Source organism: Nymphalis io, chromosome 22 (genome assembly GCF_905147045.1).
Source record: "Nymphalis io chromosome 22, ilAglIoxx1.1, whole genome shotgun sequence".
Classification (NCBI taxonomy): Eukaryota; Metazoa; Arthropoda; class Insecta; order Lepidoptera; family Nymphalidae; genus Nymphalis; species Nymphalis io.
The window spans coordinates 8,656,132-8,678,366 of record NC_065909.1 but is presented as its reverse complement, the minus strand read 5'-3'; the positions used below and the strand labels follow the sequence as shown (position 1 = coordinate 8,678,366).

General features: G+C 31.8%; 1 protein-coding gene and 1 non-coding gene across 2 annotated transcripts; both read left to right on the top strand.

Moving 5' to 3' along the window:
- The first annotated feature begins 1,485 nt into the window (after window positions 1-1,485).
- On the top strand, window positions 1,486-20,313 carry LOC126777171 (uncharacterized). The gene is made up of 12 exons (XM_050500121.1): window positions 1,486-1,920; window positions 9,013-9,200; window positions 12,987-13,077; window positions 13,309-13,416; window positions 14,429-14,532; window positions 15,040-15,233; window positions 15,752-15,872; window positions 16,304-16,439; window positions 16,517-17,108; window positions 17,307-17,438; window positions 17,594-17,775; window positions 18,469-20,313. The coding sequence occupies exons 1-12, from the start codon at window positions 1,792-1,794 to the stop codon at window positions 18,640-18,642; spliced, it is 2,151 nt and encodes a 716-aa protein (XP_050356078.1). The 5' UTR covers window positions 1,486-1,791; the 3' UTR covers window positions 18,643-20,313.
- Window positions 20,110-20,182, top strand: Trnav-aac (transfer RNA valine (anticodon AAC)). Its single transcript has one exon. It is a non-coding gene; the product is annotated as a tRNA-Val (tRNA).
- Window positions 20,314-22,235: the final 1,922 nt, after the last annotated feature.

The window sequence follows — 22,235 nt, the reverse complement described above, 5'->3', positions numbered from 1 at the left end:
GAGCGTTGGTGACCACTTACCGGGTATTATCAGGTGGCCCATAATTAAAAGAAATGCCCTAACAAATAGAACCAATGACAGTAGATGTATATCATTTGAGTAACCACTGTAAAAACTGTAAAAAAATCGCCTCACAACTATGTTGGAATTCTTATATTTTTCGATTGATTGATACTTATTTAAATAATAATAATATAACTTATATTCATAACACGATTGATATCTCGAAATTAGTTTGGATTGCGTATGATATAAATAATGATAGGAGTGAAATTTAGGTTGTCATATCTATTGATATCGATTAATTACAAACTATTTAACATATATATAATATGTTTGTATGTTTCGTTTTGAATATGCCATTCAAAACTCTCAATGTAATCGTTGTTAATTGACACGCTATTTGTACGGTTACTTTATGAGATCAAATTTGAAACAAAACACGGCCGTGTAATGTAAATATAAATCTGAAAGGGATATGAGATATTGATTATAATAGTCATTACATTTAAAGATCACTCAGGAAAAAGTCGTATCTCGGAACCATCTCTTACAGAATAGTTATCTTAGAGAATGCTTCGTTTTCAAATCACCAATCCAATTGCAATTTTAACGCCTACGTGCTTATACGAATGCACCATGATATACAGTGTAAATTGTCTTGTAATTTTCTCTGTAAGTGATTCAAATGTAAACCTTTTGAGAATATAAATATTTCTAACCGTATGTCCAGCGCAGATGGTTATGGCTAGTCTTTCTTGATAATGGTTGTCGTGGTCGAAATCGATCAGGTTAACCGTCACCAAGTAAGATCACAGTTGGTTAAGTGTTGACTGTATTATATAAGGAAAAATATACATTATTCATATATGATAATAATAACTTTTATATCAATCAATTAAACAAAACTATACTTTAAAAAAAATTGATAAATAAATAAAAAATTAATAAAAAAGAAAATGAAATCTAAGTTGCTCTGTTTCTTTCGCCGGTTCAACTCGGGTCAGGTTATTTTCTTTTCCGAACTGATGGTAGTTTCTAATTTGACAATCTCTTAGTAAGTGTAATACTTCTCTAATGAATACATGATTTTAATATGAAAGAAATGTAGTGTTACGTTACCGATGCAGCGTAGGCCATAATTTTGCGCATGGATTTCTCAGATCCTCAACTGCAGCGGCCAAAATAGAATTGCTACTGCGCTAGTCTTTGCCAGTGCGAAATCGTCCTTGCTCATAAGTATTGATGACTGTATTTAATTTAAAATCTAGTAAATTATAATGTGTTATGACTCTGAGGTGTGGTATGTTAAATGTTAAGTATTCATTTTAGTTTATTTAAATAATGAACTCATTGAAATGGAACCGCGGTAATACGATAGTTTTATTGTCTCCAGATCAGAACTACTGATCGTTAAGTCACGATTTGTACCGACCTGCGCCTGCGCCACTTGACAGTTGACTTAGTATTTAGCGATCACCGACACAGAGCGCACGTGTTGGACGATATATAAATAACGCGGAATAAATATAGCTTACGGAATCAGTTTAACGGATGTGTATTATAATTTAGATAAAAACAACAATGTAAATGCAACTTACTATTTTGAAATATAACGACATTGATTCAATTATATAAATAAAAAGTTTTATAAAAAGAACAAAATTCGATAAACTGTATTTGTTATAAAAATATATATAACAATGTAAAGTGACTAAGTCATTGATGATCAAATGATAAAAAAATGTGCAGAAATAATTTAGAAATTCTTTCAACAAAATCACCGTCAAAATGACGTGGACGGAAGAATTGGATGAGGCGGCTGAACTCGCCACGAGAAAGGGTTACTGGCACGTTCTGCTGTTCTACCTATTGTGTGGACTTGCTTCCATTCCGACCTCCTTTTTAGTTTTCTCCCAGGTAGGTTTCTGTTTTTTTCTAACGTATATTCTGTGTGACTTCATGGTAAGGGGTTGGTATTTGGTTGTTCCATCTAGAGTTTGGTAGTTGATAGAGCATACAAATATAAAGCTGTTGGTTCTGAGCCTGAACTCTGGTTATATCGGATTGTGAGAGTGAGGGATGAAAAGTGCCCTTGTGTTTGTGCACACACTCGCTCTCTATAATATGTCCTGCGCAGTTGGCTAATTTCCCTTGAAAACGGCCATCGTGAACGTTCCTAAAGTTATTATTAAAATATCAGCTATATGTTTAATATTTCATCTCCGTTCCTTTAAGCATTATTTAATTAATATGTTCAAGTAATCTTATTTATCACAAAAGAGTAACTAACGAGGTTCTTCCCAAAACTTTATTTCCAACTTGTAAAATGGAGACTCAAAACTACTATATATTGAGCAAGACTCAATATAATATTGCTCATTACAATATTTAATAAATTATTTTCTAGCTTGAGGTAGGTAACCTCTGCTAGCATTAAGAGAAAACCTGGTAAGAAATTTAGTACTCTATTTAACAATCAAAAAGTTTTATATTTATTTATTCTGTATCAACATCAACGTATACTAGCTCCAAGCTCTTCTATAATTTTTATCTAATAAGCCTTATTTATTAAAATTTTTAATGATAAAAACTTATGATAAAAAAGTAAATGAAATTAAACATTTGTTAGAAAGAAATTTTGTTTTTATGACATACATGTTGTTTTTGTGTATTAAAATAGAACAAAGGGCAGTGACCTAAATCACAGTCACACATTAATATATTTATAAACATGTCTCAATTTTATACTATACTAGTATCAGCACGCGTGATAGAGAGGAGTGGGCGGGTATAAGACCTTACGAGTTTTTTCCAGCTCAGTATGATGCTAACTATTCATGAAAAAAGTTTCAGCCGGCATCCTATTACTTTTTTTCCTCTTTTTTTTACCACTTTCGCAACCCCCCACAGCCAAACCCACCGCGCGTGCCTCAGCTGATGCTAGGTTCACTTATTAGTTATTCGAGATCTATATAAAATTATGGCAATCGATCAGGACCAACAACAATTATAACATTTTAAGAATACAGACATCAACGTAGTATGTCATCATAAGTGGGTTGTCAACATTTCACGGATGAGTAATGAAGTGAGTTCTTACAGAGTAGCACTGCAACACTTCTCACTTCACTTCTATAACCAGTGGACATTAGCAGGCTATGTATTTTCTCTCTGTTATACATACTGATATTATAAATGATTAAGTGTCTTTGTTTGTGTGCTCCATAAACGGATGAACTTTAATGAAACTTGGTACCACAGTTTATTCAGAAGTTGAAAAGTGTAAAGATGTTGAAAGTAAAAGTTGTAATTAATATAATATACTAGTTTTCAACCCCGGCTTTTCCCGCGGCAGGGTTGGGGGGGGGGTCTCGTTAGATTTAAGAAAATAAATAAAATATCTCCTTCCTTAGAGTTCAAGCTTACTCCATATCAAATTTTATCAAAATTAGTTCAGTGGCTTAACGCATAACAGACAGACTTTCTTTCGCATTTATAATATTAGTTTAATTTTTTACTGCCTCGTTGGTCTAGTGGTTTGATGTAAGGCCGCAGACCTGGAGGTCCTGGGTTCAATTCCCAGGTCGGGCCAATAAAAAGTTATTGGGTTTTTCTGTCAGAAATATCTCAGTAGCATCCCGGAGTCTGGAAGTTGGAAGTATGTCTACTCCCGTGCCTCAGAAAGCACTTAAAGCCGTTGGTCCTGCGCCTAAATTTTTTCCGGTCGTGTCGGGTTGATGACAGTGAGGGGAGAGACACATGCACTATAATATTTCGCATTTTAAACTACCTATTTGAGTGCTATGAAATATGATACCACGACCTTGGACGCAAGATCCCTTATAATTATTAGAAAGATGGCTATCAATGAGCTATGGATATCTGATCGTTATTTATTCATTATTAGATTATTAGAATATATATTTTTTTGACTCCGGTTCTTTTCCGGATAATCTCATTTCTGATCTTATCCTTCAAAGATACTCCGAGCATAGCTCGCTCCATAGCACGCTGAGCGACTTTGAATTTGTGGACTAGTCCCGCAGTCACCGACATAGCTTGCAAAATTAGCAGGCTGAAGTGGCAGTGGGCTGGTCACGTATGTCGTAGGACCGATGGCCGTTGGAGCAGACGAGTCCTAGAGTGGAGACCGCGAATCGGCAAGCGCAGCGTAGGGCGCCCTCCAGCCAGGTGGACCGACGACCTTAAGAAGGTGGCGGGCACCAACTGGATGCGGAAGGCGGAGGACAGGGAGCTTTGGCGCACCTTGGGAGAGGCCTATGTTCAGCAGTGGACAACGATTGGCTGTTGATTGATTGATTGATTGATATTTTTTTGAAGGAACTCGTTTGAAGGAACCCGGGTTGTAAGACTTATAATTTATATTAATGTTCGCTAAGCTGGTGGAGTCAGTTCGTTGGTGAACTGGCGCTTATATTATGAAATGAACACTTGTATACATTAATATTTATTTTATGCATCAAGGAAACTTATGACTATTTGGCTGAAAATTTGTATTTAAATAAGGTTTTGTTTTTTAGATTTATCTATATTGGTAAAAAATGATTACTAATTTTTAATGTCGGTCGTTCAGATATTTATAATATGTATCCCATACATGCACTTATTAAGTTGGTATAATTTAAAATAAAAACACGAGTGCCTCGAAAATTCCATAGTATAGTACCCAATGACTTAATGCGAATTAAAAATATGCGGCCACATAAAAAAAAACAATCAAAACAATAGAAAATATACCCTAAAGGCACGGAGAACACAATTGTGAAGACCTGGGGACCAATTCTACAAATTTATAATGGCTACGATAGATTCCCGATTATATTTCGATCCAACTTCGAACGAAACGCGACTGGATCGTTGTGTTAATAGAATAGGAAAACGTTTAAGTATTAAAGCAACAATTTGTTAGTAGAATTGGTTCCTTGTTTATTGAAAAAATAACGGCTGCAGTCTACTATCGGTACAATATAAATATTTATATTATAAGTAAATGCGAATTTTTGTTCACTCAATACTTTACATGTGTATTATGTTGCATTCTATTCATGATGTTCTTGTTTTTCCAAGATGTGAATTCTACGTTTTAAGTGTAATGCTTCTTTTATTATGATAAGCATTGGTTGTCATTTAAATTTTCTTTGCATTCTAGAACAGTGAGATCATGAGCGATTTAACAATACTTAAAATAATTAGGTTTATTACAAGTATATAGCTGTGGCCCGTGATTTTATTCATTATAAGAGGAGAATCTTAACCGATGATACCGAGTTCAAACCCGGGAAAGCCACTGAATTTTCATGTGCAGCAACGTGGTGTAATAAGCTCCGATCCTTCTCTTCAAATGAGATCCCAGCTTTGTACTTTGTATTATATATAATATATAGTTATAAAATGTGCAATATCTGTTTGTAAAATATGCTTGGAACATATCATAGAAGTGTATTTTTTAATTAATATGGAGACATTGAAAAAGTCGTATACAAAATTAGATAGAATTTTGACAGTATTTTATCCAAAAAATCTACCCCATGCGAAAAATATAGTTATTTTAAGTTAATTATATTTAAAAAATCCATCTGCTCCTGGTTTTAAAATGTACGTAAATATCTGGAGACCAAAGAACAAATGTAAATAAAATTTAGTTCACTCAGGTTAATTTCTTTTTCTCTATTTGTTTAAACATTTTAAATATTTTATTACTATTTTATTTTCATTTTTTATTCAATATGAAATATTTTCCTTTTTCTAGAATTAAAAAAAAGACCTCACTGTTTTAGTAATGCTTGCATGTTTTCTTTTATTTTAGCCTATTGTACGTGTTATAAATTGTATTAACTTTTATTATTTAAGTAATTTTATCTCCTTTTACCTTTTACTGCACTGAATTATTATATTTATTATATAGCGTTTGTGTTAGCAGAATATGTAGCGTGTAAGTGGCGTAGACTGAAAAGCAGCCTAGCTGAGACTACGACCTTTTCACCAAATTATGATATTGTTAACTCTTTTTTTTTGGTTATGTACCTTAATTTTTTGTCTTTGTTTCTTTTTGGTGAATAAAGCTATTTATTATTATTATTATTATTATTATATCGCGATGATATCCGTGCAAAAAATCTTTGTCTACAGCTTACGGCGAATGAGAATGACCACATACGTCGTAGTTTTATATCGCGAAGATGCGAAAATAATAACAGAAATCGAAGCATTTATTACATGTTTACAAAACCATAATTAAATAATATAAATTGAAATCAAAATAATTTTCTATTTCAATGCCCTTTAGGCATTTTAGTATAGTTTTCTGAGCAATTAGCCCTAAACAAAGTACCACATAATTGATTTCACTATTACCGTCTATGTTACCATATAACTAGGAATGAAGAAGAGTTTAATAAAATAGAAATAAGCCGATAAATAACTACATAAATATGTATAGTAAATAATTAGAAAAATATTTGAGCGATTTAACACAGAGTGCCATCTATTAGAAAAAATAAGAACATCGTTCACACATTTCGTTAGCTGTCCTTACATTACACTGTAAACAATAATAATTATTCATTAATCTGTGATGTCTAAGTATAGCCTATTCCAACCACAAGACGAGTAAACCCAAATAAACAACTTTGACACCGATATCATTGGTCACCGATATTAATTGACGCGATACCACTGGTCGAGATCTTGAATAATCTATGATATTCACTTTGGATTCGGAACTTCGAAAGTTAAATTAAACTGGTTATATCTAGTTAAGTGGAATAGTGTTGTATTATAAATAAAGGTAAATTAATCAAGAACTGTTTATAGTGCGTCATACAGCAGAACAATTAAAAAATCGCATGCAATTTGTAAATCTAATGTTTGTTCACCTTTATTCCTACTCCGATTGGTATATGGTACAGTTTGTTTATCACATCTCGTGTATTTTGAACTGAATGGACGTTTATGACGTGTTTATTAAAATAGGCCTCTTCCCTCCGTGACCCTCCGTTACATTAGCAGCACATCGTACCGTACTTCCTATATCATGTTTCTTATTTGTTCCTTTCAACTTCCTTGGCTACATAAGTCTGTGTGTATTTTTATATATCCGGAATGTGGAATTATATTATTATGAAATACAAATATAATTGTTATGACTTAAGTTGGCCGAACAATAAATTTACGCAACTTTGTTGTTATATTGTATATTTGTGATCAATTAAAAAATCTACCAAAAGTCTTTCTCAGATCAGGGTACTTTTTTCAATATCATTTTTTTGATGATTTTTTTCAATATATTTATAAGTAATTGAAAAGTGTCTAAATTGCAAAATTTGCGTCATGTACATACTATAAATACATAGTACAATAAATTTAGATTTAAAAAACAAAACCTTATATAAATACGGAATTTGAGCGAAATCGTTAGAGCCGTTTCCGATACATATTATAAGAATTGCTCAATAAATAAGATAAGATTACAGTTTAGATTTTATTATTTTGGATCATTTCGATAACAATATTGTTTGCAATCGCAAATATAATTGCAATCTTATATAAATCACAGAGCCATTATCGCTTCTTTTATACATGATATGATAGTTTAGATATATTAGACATATATAAATAATATTATAAGTGTCTTTCTGTGATTGCAAAGTAACTGCCTCTTTTAAAGTTAATATTGCAATTTGTGCGTTATCCAAAATTATATTTTTTGTCTGTCTGTTTGTCCAGGGTCATCTTTAAAACGGCTAGAAAATGTAAATGCAAATAAGGAGTATTTCAAGATGCCATTTAGTCTTTTTTTCATCAAAATCGTTTGTCTATCAAAAGTTATAACAACTTATATAGTGCGTATCTTTATTGTTGGCTTATCTATACAAATAAATAAAATCGAAAAATGTATCTATGATTTTTATCATTATATACTCAAAATAACTTTTCATATTTATATAACTATTTACGAGTTATCAATACCAATAAAATACAATACATACATTCATTCATTCATTCATCCATAATCCAAACTAAATTTTCCTATTTATAAGTTATATGAACAAACAGTTTGCACAAGTATATGATAATCAAATAATAATTTGCAAGACGTGTTATTTATTTATAAACAAAATATACTGCAACTATTTTCCATAAAGTTATTTTTGAATCTTAATTTTAATACCTATTGTATTATATGAATGAATGAATACAAGAAGTGTTTTATGTATGAATCGTGGATGGTCACATGGCAACAGACCTGGTGACTTTTGACTGAAATGTGCGAAAAAAGACTAAACTGTTTGTTTATATAACTAAAAATACAGATAAATGGAAAAGAAAAACAAATTGTTCCAAATTAGACTTTGAAGTCACGTAGTTGACGTATTTAAGACACGTACGAAACGATTAGCTTCCTCGTTTCTAATACGCACCGCTAAGGTCTGAATTCCTTCCTCGACCTCCGTTTTCCCCACCGCCTACAATATGTGCACCTTCAAGTCAAGAGTGAATAGGCATCTTCTAGGCAAGCGCGCTCCACCTTAGACTGTATCTTCACTTTCCATCAGGTGTCATGCAACAGTCAAGCGCAAGCCTATATATTAATAAAAAACGAATAATGAGAAATGTCTAGATAACGTCGAAGCAATTAGGAAGCTGATAGAATATTTTTTTTACGTTTAATTAATTATTGCGGAGAGGTGAGGGCATGTAACAGTGTCCTCGCTGACCCTACCTCAGAACCAGCGAAAGTTTTGTACAAGCTTGAATGATCTTATTAAGAATAGATGTAATTAAGCAATGTGTAAAGTTTAATGTTGTCTAAGCACTATGAGGGTGGCATTTTCTTTAAGAAAAAACCCTCTTTAAAATAAATGATTAAAAAATACGGCTGCCTGATCAGTCAAGACGGAATTGTCACCATTATCATTATCTACCTCCAAAAATGCGTAAGAATGTAATGAAAAAAAAGTATGATTTTAACGTTTAAAACTTTTTCAGGTCTTCATCAACGCTACACCCGAACATTGGTGCGCTCCACCTCCAGAACTCAAAGGACTGGACCTTTCAGATGATCTACTCCGTAATTTGACGATACCAGGAGAACATAAATATTACGAAGCTTGTAAGAGCTATTCGCTCGATATACAGGCTTTGTATACTGTTCTCAATAAATATGTGGATGAAAGGTTTATATGAACAGAATACTATAAAAAAACTCAAATTGTTGTCTAAATTGTACTGTACTACTACTAAAATTCATTTTAAAAGTCGTCATGATATCATAATTAGGCGTAAATTAAATATATGTAGGGCAAAATAACGAACAGTGCATAATATTATCAAGGTCTTCGCTAACCCCTAAAATTTCTATTAACGTGGCAAAAAATTAAACAGACTTCGTGTTATAAGTGGAGGGAATGAGATAATAAATTGAAATAATTTTTTTTCAATTATGTTTCAAAGTGTTTTAATTGAAAACGAACAAAATATCTCTACGCATATAGTAACGGCCTGTGAATGTCCACTTAGGCCTTCTCTTGAAGGAACAGCTTAGGAGATAAAAATTTGCTAGATTATAATGTAAATTTAGTAGTGCCGGGTTTGGACGTAATCTTTGGTTTAAATGTGTTCTAACTACTCATCGTCTGGTATTTTACACATCATGATAAATATTAAGTTAATTTATTTTGATTTATCGTTATGCTGATTCAAATGATTGATACGTAAATCAATCATTTGGATCAGCACCAGATTGTTCCAATATTACGAATTGAACGCGATTAAATCTGACAGCGCAAACCGGTAGTTAGTATTTCTATTTATATTATCGAACGCCTGATTCATTTATGATTGAGCTATCAATAATGCACAGTGCATAAAATGCAGTGCACGAACGCCATAACATATGCTTTATATATCACCAAACAAGCCATTTTTGTATTTTAATATTAGATATAATATTATAAATTCAAAGTGAGTGAAACTGCGAAACGCAGCTACATAATAATATTATATACTAAGACCTTTTCTTAAGAGCTTTTTTTTCTGTTTATAAACGGTTCCTCATTTATTTATGTATACTTAATACATGTTTTATTGACAAGAAATGCCACGACGTTTTCTGATCTATCTGGAAATTATAATTGTGGTCGAATTTGTTCATTTGTTGTAACTTTTAAATATAATTAAATTGTATCCTTGTGGCATTTTATAAGTATTCCTTTCGAAAATCAATTAATTATTTTAAACAGCACCAAGTTATGCCAGCAGTACTGCTAACGGTATACACTAGAAGCCTAAAAACCTTGATAGCATCAAAATTAGAATGGGAAGCGATGGCTGTTTACTACAAAACATCAATTGCGCTATCAGAATTTTGATTCTGTATGCATTAAAACTGAACAGCTGCCAAATATTTCACAACACGATGTTTTGATTTCTAATGGAATTAATCTAGTGATTAAATTTAATTTGATTATCATAACCAAAACTATCATATAGAGTATATAGTTTGATTAAATATTTACATTAGATGTTATTATTGTAGAATTTGTTTTGAAAATCGAAATGAGGAATTCCTGTTTTTTGTATTACTCGCTTTTTTATCTATAGCCTGTTCCAATCAGAGGAGGAGTAAAGAAGGAGAGTATGGATTCGTGCAAATATCTTAAAATGTCGGTGAAGTTATAAGATATTTGGAAATTCAATTAGTAAAGTTAATTTGATATATCCAGAAAAATGGAACAGTGTCGTGTTATAAATAAATGCATGTGAATTAAGAGATTTTTTAGTGTAATATAATTAGCAAATCAAATGGAATATGTGCATATTTAATTCCGCTTCGATTGGAATGGGATATAATTATCTTTTTATTGATTAGCCTAGATTGTGTCTTTAGGCTATTTGCGTATTACCTGTCTCGATAAGTGGGCTATCAGTTCAAGATCAATATTTTCTTACACAAAAAATATGTTTAATAATAATATATGTATAGTTATTACAGACTCAATGAGTCTAATGACGAATACTAAATCTCAACTGCCTCGTTGGTCTAGTGGCTAGATATAACCGCATATTCCGAGGTTGGGTTCGAACCCCGGGTCGGGCCGATAAAAACACGCAATGCCTTTGTTTCGGTACCAGAACTCTTTCCGGTCGTGTCGGATTTGCCGTATCATTTATTTATTTATTTATTTATTTATTTATTTAAGGAAAACAACAGCATATAATACAAAATACAAGCATTAAAAATAAAAAAATACAAAAAATAGAGCCAATTACTGTTTTCCATTGAGTTATGCAAACTTAATATCAGTAAACAGAAGTAGCAACACACAGTTTTGGTAAAAAAAAAATGTAAGTAACAAAATATCTATATAAAAAAAATACAAAATAAATAAAATAAAAAAAAAGAATCAATATAAATTAGGCGACACAGACTATGTTGTGGATGGGTGTCGTAGTGCTAACTGCACTGTTGTTTTGTGTGTGTATAAGTAGGTAGGTAGGTAGTAGGGAAGGTTGTATTTATGTGTTTAAGTGTTTGTATGTATGTGTTTAGGTGTATGTAAATTTTGTATGAGTTTGAATGGTTAAGTGGAATTTTGAGCCGTGAGAATGTCTTTTTTAAATGATTTAATCGACCGATGAAAGATGTCGATGTGCGAGTATTTTTTATTATATAGTGTGAAAACGCGCGGCAATATAGAGTTTGCAGCGTAACGCGAATTGGATAAAGGGACGTGTAACAGATTCGAATATGCATAACGAGTTCGCTTGTTAGGTACATTAAGAAGAACGCGCGAGCGCAACTCAGGCGAGTCTAGCTTACCAGAGACCAAATCATGTAGAAATATCATATCTAAAGTTTCACGTCGATCTGTCAAGCTGGATATGCGATAAAGATTACAAGCATCCCTGTAGTTTGTGTTACTGTAAGTCTTAAAGTTCAGATATTTAATAAATTTCTTTTGTATGGCCTCAACTCCTTCGATATATTTAAAATATTGAGGATTCCAAACACAACTAGCATACTCTAATATGCTTCTCACATAAGAGAAATAGGCTATTTTTAGACAATTAATGTCGCGAAAAGGTTTGCATGTTCTATTTATAAAACCTAGTAGTTTATAGGCCTTATTAGTTATATAATTTATGTGATGATTAAATAGTAGTTTCGAGTCTAGGAGAACGCCTAAATCACGAACCAAGTTGGTTTTCTTTAAAGGAACGCCATTCATTGTGTAACCATAAGTATGTGTATTTATTTTTCGAGTAAAAGTAATTTGCGAACATTTATTTACGTTAATGGAGATCCTATTCATTGTATAATAATTACATAATCTATCCAAATCACTCTGAAGTAATAAACAATCTTCTATTTTGTTAATTTTTCTATATACTTTTTTATCATCGGCGAACATTAAAAAGTTTGAATATTTAAAGCAAGCACCAATATCAAACAAATAGGTATTATAGAGAAGAGGCCCTAAGTGTGACCCCTGAGGGACACCAGAAATAATATCAACGTAGTCAGAACAAGAGCCACCAATTCTTACAGCTTGTCTTCTGTTAGATATATAAGATTTAAACCAACGAAAGAGATCACCACGAATTCCTAAGCCGTGTAATTTATGTAGAAGGATGACATGGTCTACACGATCGAACGCTTTTTCGAAGCCGGTGTAGACCACGTCAGTTTGAGCACCTGAGTCCATATTATTGTGAATATCACTAATGAAAATTGACAAATTAGATACTGTAGACCGATTTTTCATAAAACCATGCTGATTATACGGAATGGCTCTCGCGAGGAAAGGGTATAGTTTGTAATATACTAGCTTTTCTAATATTTTACTTATTATCATCACATTATGAAACTCTCTAGAGTGCAATTGTATTTAAGAATGGCCGCCGTGGCCGATGTCTGTTAGGAGGATATAATTATCACTAAATCCCGAATCCAATTTCAGATCTGAACTTGTTCAGGTAGGAGACACAGTTACGACGATAAGGATCAAGGAGCTTATTCCTGCGATTGGACTGGAAGAGAGAAAAGAGCAGGTAAATCAAAAATAAAAAAAAGTTTTTTGTTGCTTGAGTCCGTTTAGTAACTAATTTCTTTCTGTTTATCAAACGTCATCAATCAATCATCAACGTACAAAATAAATTTGTACAAGTCATTTTTATATTTGAAAATTATACATATAAAATTCATGTATATAAATTTAAAATACTGAATTATTAGAAATATCATCAAAAGGACAGAGAAAATAAGTTAAACTTTGTTTTTAGCTAAATCAAGTCGAAGACGCGATTTTAAATAATCGAAAAGAACCCACGAAATGTCCTCATGGCTGGAAGTTTAGCACTGAACATTATAAAAGCACATTAGTGACTGAGGTTAGTACATTTGACTTGAACTTAGAAATACTGCTATCTTATAAGAACAAACTCACCCAAGAATAAATCGTGAAATGTCGCGATACTGTACAAATTATAATGGTCAAAGGATATCAGTATCAAAATACCGTAGCACGGTTTTCAACTAACGACTGTAATACTAAGTTAGTTCTTACAGTATTTCGGGGATAAATATGCGATGAACAAACATCCTCGTAACGTTTCCTATCATTAGCTATTAGAAAATGGAGAATAAAAAAAAGGCAAATTAAAATTATATTTACGGTATATTGTTGATAGAACTTTATTTCCATTATTCTGCTATACTTTATTTAGATTATGTGTATTAATATAAGAAATAGTAAATATAATATACCATAAAAGTAAGGGTCCATTAATTTCGGGTATTCGAACATTGTACTCAATTAGGTACGCCAAAACGGTTAAATTAACTCGATCGACTGGTGGTAGGGCTTTGTGCAAGCTCGTCGGTAGGTACCACCCACTCATGAGATATTCTACCGCAAAACAGCAATACTTGATATTGTTGTGTTCCGGTTTGAAGGGTGAGTGAGCCAGTGTAATTACAGGCACAAGGGACATAAAATCTTAGTTCCCAAGGTTGGTGGCGCATTGGCTATAAGCGATGGTTGACATTTCTTACAAAGCCAATGTCTAAGGGCGTTTGGTGACCACTTACACAGGTGGCCCATTTGCTCGTCCACCTTCCTATTCTATATAAAAAAAAGATAAGCCTTTGTACATAAGTAAAGTCGATCCTGGGTAAGAACATAGACGGCCTCACTTATAAACGTTACTTAATGGCTGTTTAGTTATGCAATGTTTTCGCTCTTTCTGTCATAATTGATTTGAATATTCGAAAGAAGAAGGAGAACTTAGACTGAACTGAGAAGGGAAGAAGGAAACAGCACGGACTAACTAATCCCCCGCTTATAGGTAAGACCGAAATTGATTGTATTGTTTATTTTTAATTAAAGTTTTCATTTTGCAGTTTTCACTAGTCTGCGGTAAAGATTGGTTACCAAGAACGAGTAATACACTTTTTTGGGTTGGATCTATATTTGGAAATTTATTTTTTGGATGGTTTTCAGACAGGTACTGTTGCATTTTGAATATTATTGTGTTAGGAACATTTTTATGAATATAAATATTTAATTTACATTCATAAAAATTTTTCATAATCGTATTAGTTTATAAATTAATTGTAGTTTTTCGTTTTGCTTTATTTTTTATTTAAAACTTTAATTAACGTACCAAAGATCAAACGAACACAACAAAGTTAAAAAATAACTAAGAGAAGCACACTCGAGATACAAATAGCTGGAAAAATAAGAACTAAGAAAATTTTAAGCAAAATACATATTACATCAGCTTAAAAATGTTTTTGCGTTTGATATTTGCTTTTCTTTTTCAATATAATAAATATATAAACAAATATTTCCTCATTTCTCTACAGATATGGCATAAGTATTTTTAATCACAAAAACTAAATTTACTATATTCAAAACAATTTTGAATATGATATGTTACTGGATTCCTTTAAATGTAAATCTACAAAAGCTTTAGTGTTTTAAACTCAGCTGTTAAATGTTCTTTTCTCAGATACGGACGTCGCCCAACGATACTCCTTATGATAGTACTTGAAGTGCCGCTGGCGATCGCTGCTTCGTTCCCAGGAAATTACTGGACCTACATTGCATTAAGAGTAGCTGGTGGACTATTTTTCCCAGCACTTTACCAGCTACCATTTATCCTAGCCTTAGAGCTGATGCCACCAGCTAGAAGAACATATACCGGTATTCTAAAATATGTAGATTATTTAAATAATTTAATGCATCAATACAATAACAACCAAACCAATATTTGCTCTGGTTAATTAAAATCTTATTTATTATATAATAAACATAATAAATTGGAGAGTTATAATAGAGTGGTATTATCTAGTGTGATACAAATGTATGAGTTTAGAACACTAATAAAAAAATAACAATGAAAATAATACTGAGACTCAATTCTGTTATTTTATCAATTCTGTTATATTGTTGTTACCTTACGTTCCCGATTCTTTTCCGATCCAACTTCGACTGAACGAAACGAAACTGAAACACTGGCCACCTAATGGCAAGTGGTCACCACCACCCGTACACATATGCACTGGTGGCACTAAGATGCCATTTTATTTGTCTTTAGTTACACCATCTCACTCAAGCCAATCTATCTCGTTCAAGCCAACAATACCAAGTATTGCTGTTAAATGGTTTAATATTTGATATGTAAGGGAGGGTATGATCATAATTTCTAACGATTGTTTCAGGTATTGTGGTTGGTATGTTATTCGCTAGCGGTATGTGCTTGCTGGCGCTTCTGGCGTATTTACTACGGGACTGGTTCTACCTCTCATTAGCAACTAGCATTCCCTTCGTATTATTATTTGGGCATGTATTTATTCCAATATTCTTACTAGTTAACTTCAAGTGCGTTATTTATATCAGTACCTCCCAACCGATTAAGCTATCAATTTGTTTAAGCTTTTGAATTTAGGCAGTTATATATTTTATTAAAATTGTATCTAACATTTAGGGTACTTTAGCCTTTTTAGAACGTTATTAAGTCATTTGTATTTTAATTTAATGAAAAATAAATAAACTAAAATCTAGGAAAAAAATTAAATCAACGAAATATAAGAAAAAGCATATTTGTTATAGAAAATATCAATATACTTACTTATGATTAATAAAAAAAAACAAATGATTGATAAATAAAAAAGTAAGACACTAATAATAGCAATCCGTAGTAAATTTATTCATCTTCTGAAATCAAATAACAAGACTTTTTTATAAAAATATTTACTTTCATACATTTTCAGATATTACTGGCTGATTCCAGAATCACCTCGATGGTTAGTCGGTAGAGGAAGAATAGCTGACGCTGAAAAAGTTCTTAGAAACCTGGCAAAGAGAAATGGTATTATTTTAGAACACGGCTTCCTCTTAGAGTTACACGTTAGTATACGTATTTTTATATTGTACATATAATTAAAAACTCTTAATTATCAATGACTATGTTTATGGCTTTTCAGAAAAAAATCAGAGATGACGAAATAGAGGCTCAAGTATCAATTATACCAAACATCAATGGTTATGTACCAGGTAAAGAAAGAGAAGGGTATATGAATAGAAGAATAAGCAAGATGCTTCCATGCAAACCTGATTTTACAAGTATTGGCGAGTCTGATGAAGAGATTAGAGATAGTATAAACAATCTAACAATAAATACAACTCTCGCGTCTAAAAGAGACTCGGAAAGCCATAAAGATGAAACAGTGATGCTGAGTCCTGAAGAACACCTAACACCTACCTTAGATCCACTACATAAATCATTACAAATAGATTGTCCGTCATCAATTAATACATTTAGAAGGAAATCAATCCAAATAGTACATAGAATACTTCTTAAAGAAGAAGAAGATATTGTAGAGAAGAAGAGAATGGATGATCAGAATTCAGAAGGAGATTGCAAAGCGTCTCCATTAGACGTATTTAGATACCCTAATATTAGAAAGAAGTTTATTTTAATTACATTTAATTGGGTAGCGTTAGGCATAGTTTACAATAGCTTAAGTTACAATACACCCAATTTAGGAGTTGATGATTATTTAGCATTTTTTATTGGTTAGTATGAGCCAAATTATTACTGTAATACTGTAAATATCAAAAACATCACTATACATATTAAATATATATATTAAAAAAAAGTTTTAAATAATAATTTTGATGCCATATGCCGCCTTTTTAGTCCAGCAACATTTATAATAGATGTTAGTGATTTTTTTAAATAACTTAATAATAAAATAGGTACGTATATTTCAGGAGGGGCAGTAGAAATACCATCTTATTTTATTGCCTGGCAATGTATGGAAAGGTACGGACGGCGCTGGGTATTGTGTGTTTTCATGAATATTGGCGGCCTTGCTTGTCTAAGCTGCGCTCTAGTTCCTGAAGGTATACATTTAGAACAGACTTTAAGTTCAAACTCGTAACTCTTAGTTAATGTTTTATAAAAAATTAAATTGATAAGTTATTTAGCATTTCTCGATACGGAAAAAAACAAAAGCACTAGGATATTTACAGGCTGTTACATTACTTTTTTTAAACAGCTTGGCCCTGGATAACATTGTCACTAGCGATGTTGGGCAGGCTTTGCGCTGCGGCATCGTTTGCTGTGTTCTACGTACAAATTGGGGAATTGCTGCCAACGGTGATGCGGGCTCAGGCTATGGGTGCGTCCTCTGTTATCGCTGGTGTGGGCCTACTGTCGTGTCCATATATCGTATCTTTGGTAAGAGTTGTTTTAGATATTACGAATCCTGAATTTATTAAGTTAGGATAAATAAGATATTTTGTAATTGTCTTCGAGGATCGTGTGAATCTCGGTTTTCGTTTGCTTCTCATTGATTCTGGCTTTAACATGATGGACTCTCTAGATTCTATACAGATTTTTGACTTCTCTAGCTTTTTGTATAGACGTCACAACTCTACGTGATCAAGCTGTTGTTAAATCCACCACTGCAGCAGACCTGTCTTAAGTCTGTTAATATACCTGAATATTGCTTGAGACTAGAATAAATACGCGATAAAAAGTCAAAATAATACTTAAACAATTAAATAAAATATAAGAATAAGTTGGTAAAAATCCTATTTTAGATATAATTTTGACTTATCATACTCAAAAACTTAGGAACGTCATGAAATCTCTTAAAACAAGACTTACATGATGATGATGTCCTCCTGATCTATTTCAGCCACGGTGACCAATCTCAAGAGAGATTAGCCAACTGTGTAGGATATATTATAGCGTACAAGTGTATAGAATAGCTCCCTATTCCTTAACTCTCATAATTATACAGGGATGGAAATCCGACACGACTAGAAAGAGTTCAGGCGCAGGCCCAACAACTTTAAGCGTTTTCCGAGGAACGGGAGTGTACACGCATTATACCATTTTTATTATACTTATATTTATCTTTTCCAGGCGGTCTATTCAAGATCTCTTCCTCTAATTATCATGGGTGTACTTAGCGTCGTTGCGGGTGTGACTTCATTGTTTTTGCCGGAAACATTGAACCAACCTTTGCCGCAAACCTTGGAAGACGGCGAATCTTTTGGAAGAGACTTCAAGCTATTAAGTTGTGTTGAAATCAGATGAAATTATTCTCAGTTTTAATGAGTTTTGCGTATGTTGGTGATGTATGTGACTTTAAAGAACAAAATCGATATATGTGTTAAGTGCTTAAGTTCGTTGCAACACAGGCCAAAGCCATTGCGTGTCTTATGTTTACTAAATATTATAATAACTTCGTGTTGCTAAACAGCGGGTATCTTCTTTCCAAACAGTGTAACTAGCGCCTTTTGTACCTGTATCTAGCTTATTCATCAGCTATGAATGAGTACCGTTAGCAGCACAGATTCTTACTTTAATTAATTTTGAATCGTTATTTTAAAAGATTTAAAATAAAACAAACACTAGAACGGTACGTAGATTATAACGAAAGAGATCGGCAAGTTGCAATATCGCTTATAAACATTTAATCTGTAAGCACCATAAATATTATACAGGTAAAAAAATAATTTTAAATTGCATTTATGTAAAAATGGCAGAATATTATCAACGATTACATTTAAAGTTTAATCTCAGAAGTACTCAATTCTGAATAATAAATTGATAACGGCAATGATGTAAGAACTCACTTTATAGCTCACTCGTGAAATGTAAAAACGGACTACGCTATTTTGACGCGTGTATCGTTTGAATAGTATAAATATTATAGCGAATGTCGCATATTACTTTCTACAATTAATGACCGTGTTCTAGGGCGAGTTTTGAATGACTATGTTCTTATTAAATTCAATGATTACAATTTGTATTCAATTGTCTTTTTGTATGCAGACGTTTCTTTGTATTAGTGTATGTAAGTGTGTAGTGGTGTGCGTAATATGCGGATCTTAGTTATAATGACTTGTGTCTTTCTGTTTTTATTTCAAAAAAATGAGTTAAGTAACTCAATTTAAAAAAAAATATGATATACAATTAATGTCCATGTTTTTTCCGGCTTCATTTGATCATGAATATTAATGTGAAATGTATTTAATAAATAAATAAAAAGTCAAATATTAATAGATATGCAATGGAAGCAGTATTATTTATTATACAATATATATAAATGGAATAATATAATTTTTTATTTCTTTTTATATAAACATAAGTTGATGGTCAGAAGTCTTAAGTGGGAATGGAAAAATTGTATTTTATATGTTTATATAATTTTTTTTTTATGTACAGTTATTTCCATAAGCATATATTTTATGATCATATATAATATAATGGTTATACGTGAGCGTGATTTTGGGAAAAATTAAACTCATTTGGCATTGTTATGCCAATTACGATTATATCATTTTAATAATTAAACTTTTAACACTCCCGAGGTTTATATTTTAGATTATTAAATGTAAAAATAATCGCTAAAAGCCGTTAACAATCTTCAGAGAAATCAATTAACAAATACAAAAAAATCCACGTAGATTTGTTTAATTTTGTCGCTATAAAACATTATATTAATTAATTACAAAGTTGACATATATATATATATCATTTTAAACATTTCAGTCATCGGTTTCCGTGGTGTAGCGGTTATCACATCTGCCTAACACGCAGAAGGCCCCCGGTTCGATCCCGGGCGGAAACATAGTTTTTTTTGGTTTGTTTTGCTTTCAGTTCATAAATAATATTATATTTTATCGTCACTTTTTCATTTCAATAATATAATAAATAATCCTAACTAATATTTAAATATTTTTATTTGATTTTATTTGCTTGAACAAATTCATCAACTATAATACCTAATAAAAATTAATTATTGAACTTTTTTTTTAAGTAAAATATTAATAGATATTATGAGACTGTTTCGGATTTATATTGTTATATAATTAGACTTTTTTCTATATGATCATGCTTAAAATTGTAATTAAGTAGTTATGGAATGTTTTAAAGCTTACTGTTAAAGAAAATTAAATGGAATTTTCGCTTTTTTTTCGTAAACACAAATGGTTTTGGATATTTTTGTAATAATTTATAGAATTAATATTTACTTAGCAAACTCATTCCGCCGTCTAGTGTCACTTATATGAACTACATGATGTTGCTTACTTTCATCAGTTCCGAATATTAATATACCGCTGTATTGAATTTCTCTATTCACCACAAGATGTCGCTAACACTTTAAAGAGCATAAATTGATTAACGAAGGGAAAGAAATAAGTGATTTAATTACTTTAAGGAACCTCTAATACAATTAAAAAGGATATTTTAAGATTACAATGTTTGTATATGTTAGTTTTTATTCCGATCATTTTATGATAAGCTCCTCAATTAGCACCATCTTTTATCGTGTAGACGAACTTACTCTTTGATATCTAATGATTTACAAAAATACATATCATATTTATTTTAAGAGCAAAGAAAATATGTTATTATAGTATGTTATTTTAAATTTTGGAAAATAAATAAATAAAGATGCTACCGACACTTAAAAATATTTCATCTAGTTTATTCATAGTTTCCGATTTCATAAAGAGTCTCTTCAAGTTTTAAATCTTATTCCGTGCAGAGTTACGCTTTATCAATCATAGCAGCTTAAGTAATACCCAAATAATGCTTTTCAATAATCGTTTGATACCTAGGGTTCGCCAGGGATGAGGGATTTGTAGTACCAGCCTTATTTTTAAATAAGATCATAATAAATGCAGGGTAGGAATGAAAATGTGTGATTTTTTACAAACAAAAACGTTACTAAATAAATAAAAGCAACTTAAAATAGCTTATTTTTATTATATATACTGTATTTTATATTTAAAAAGCTACGTATGACTGATGATAATAGTAGAAAGGTAGTTGCTACTATTTTTTTTAATAAAATGACATTGGCATTGTAAGAAATATTAACCATCGCTTACATAGCCAATGCGCCGTCAACCTTGGGAACTAAGATGCTATGTACCTTGTGCTTATAATTACACTGGCTCACTCACCCTTCAAACCGGAACACAACAATACCAATTACTGCTGTTTTGCGGTAGAATTTCTGGTGAGTACCCAGGCGAGCTTGCACAAAGCCCGACCATCAAGTAAATATATTAGTATTAATGCACAGAATGCATTGTATTGGGGCCAAAACATTATTTTTGACTATTATTATTCTGATGTGTTAAGTAATGCATAACTCTCAACGGACTAAAATTTTGGAACTTTGCTCTATAATAACTTTTGTTCAGCTTAAAAATACTTATCCAACGATGTTATTACGTCCCTATTGAAGGTGGGTTCGTGCAAATCCTAGTATTCAAAAATATCCTTTGTATTCAAAAATATTTTTTCCTCTTTTATTCATTCGTGACAGTTTTACTATGTCAAAAAACTCATAGTATAAAACGTTAATAGTTATAGTGTAAACACCAATTATTCTCTTTATGTCATGTTAATTTGTCATTCGAAAGAAAAAGATAGCATTATTTAAACAATCACCCCCAAAGAACATTTATAGGTAAAGCCGTAATAGTTAAATGCTTGATTTTTATTATAAAAATATTTAATACAAATAACTCTTCCGTATCACACTTACATTAGAATGTCATACATTTTCGCTTGACATAACGTACATATCTCACGCGTTATGCTCTCCTGGTAACTGGTTACGCAATTCTTTGTAATGATATTGCCTTTACTTAATTACCACCTTACCT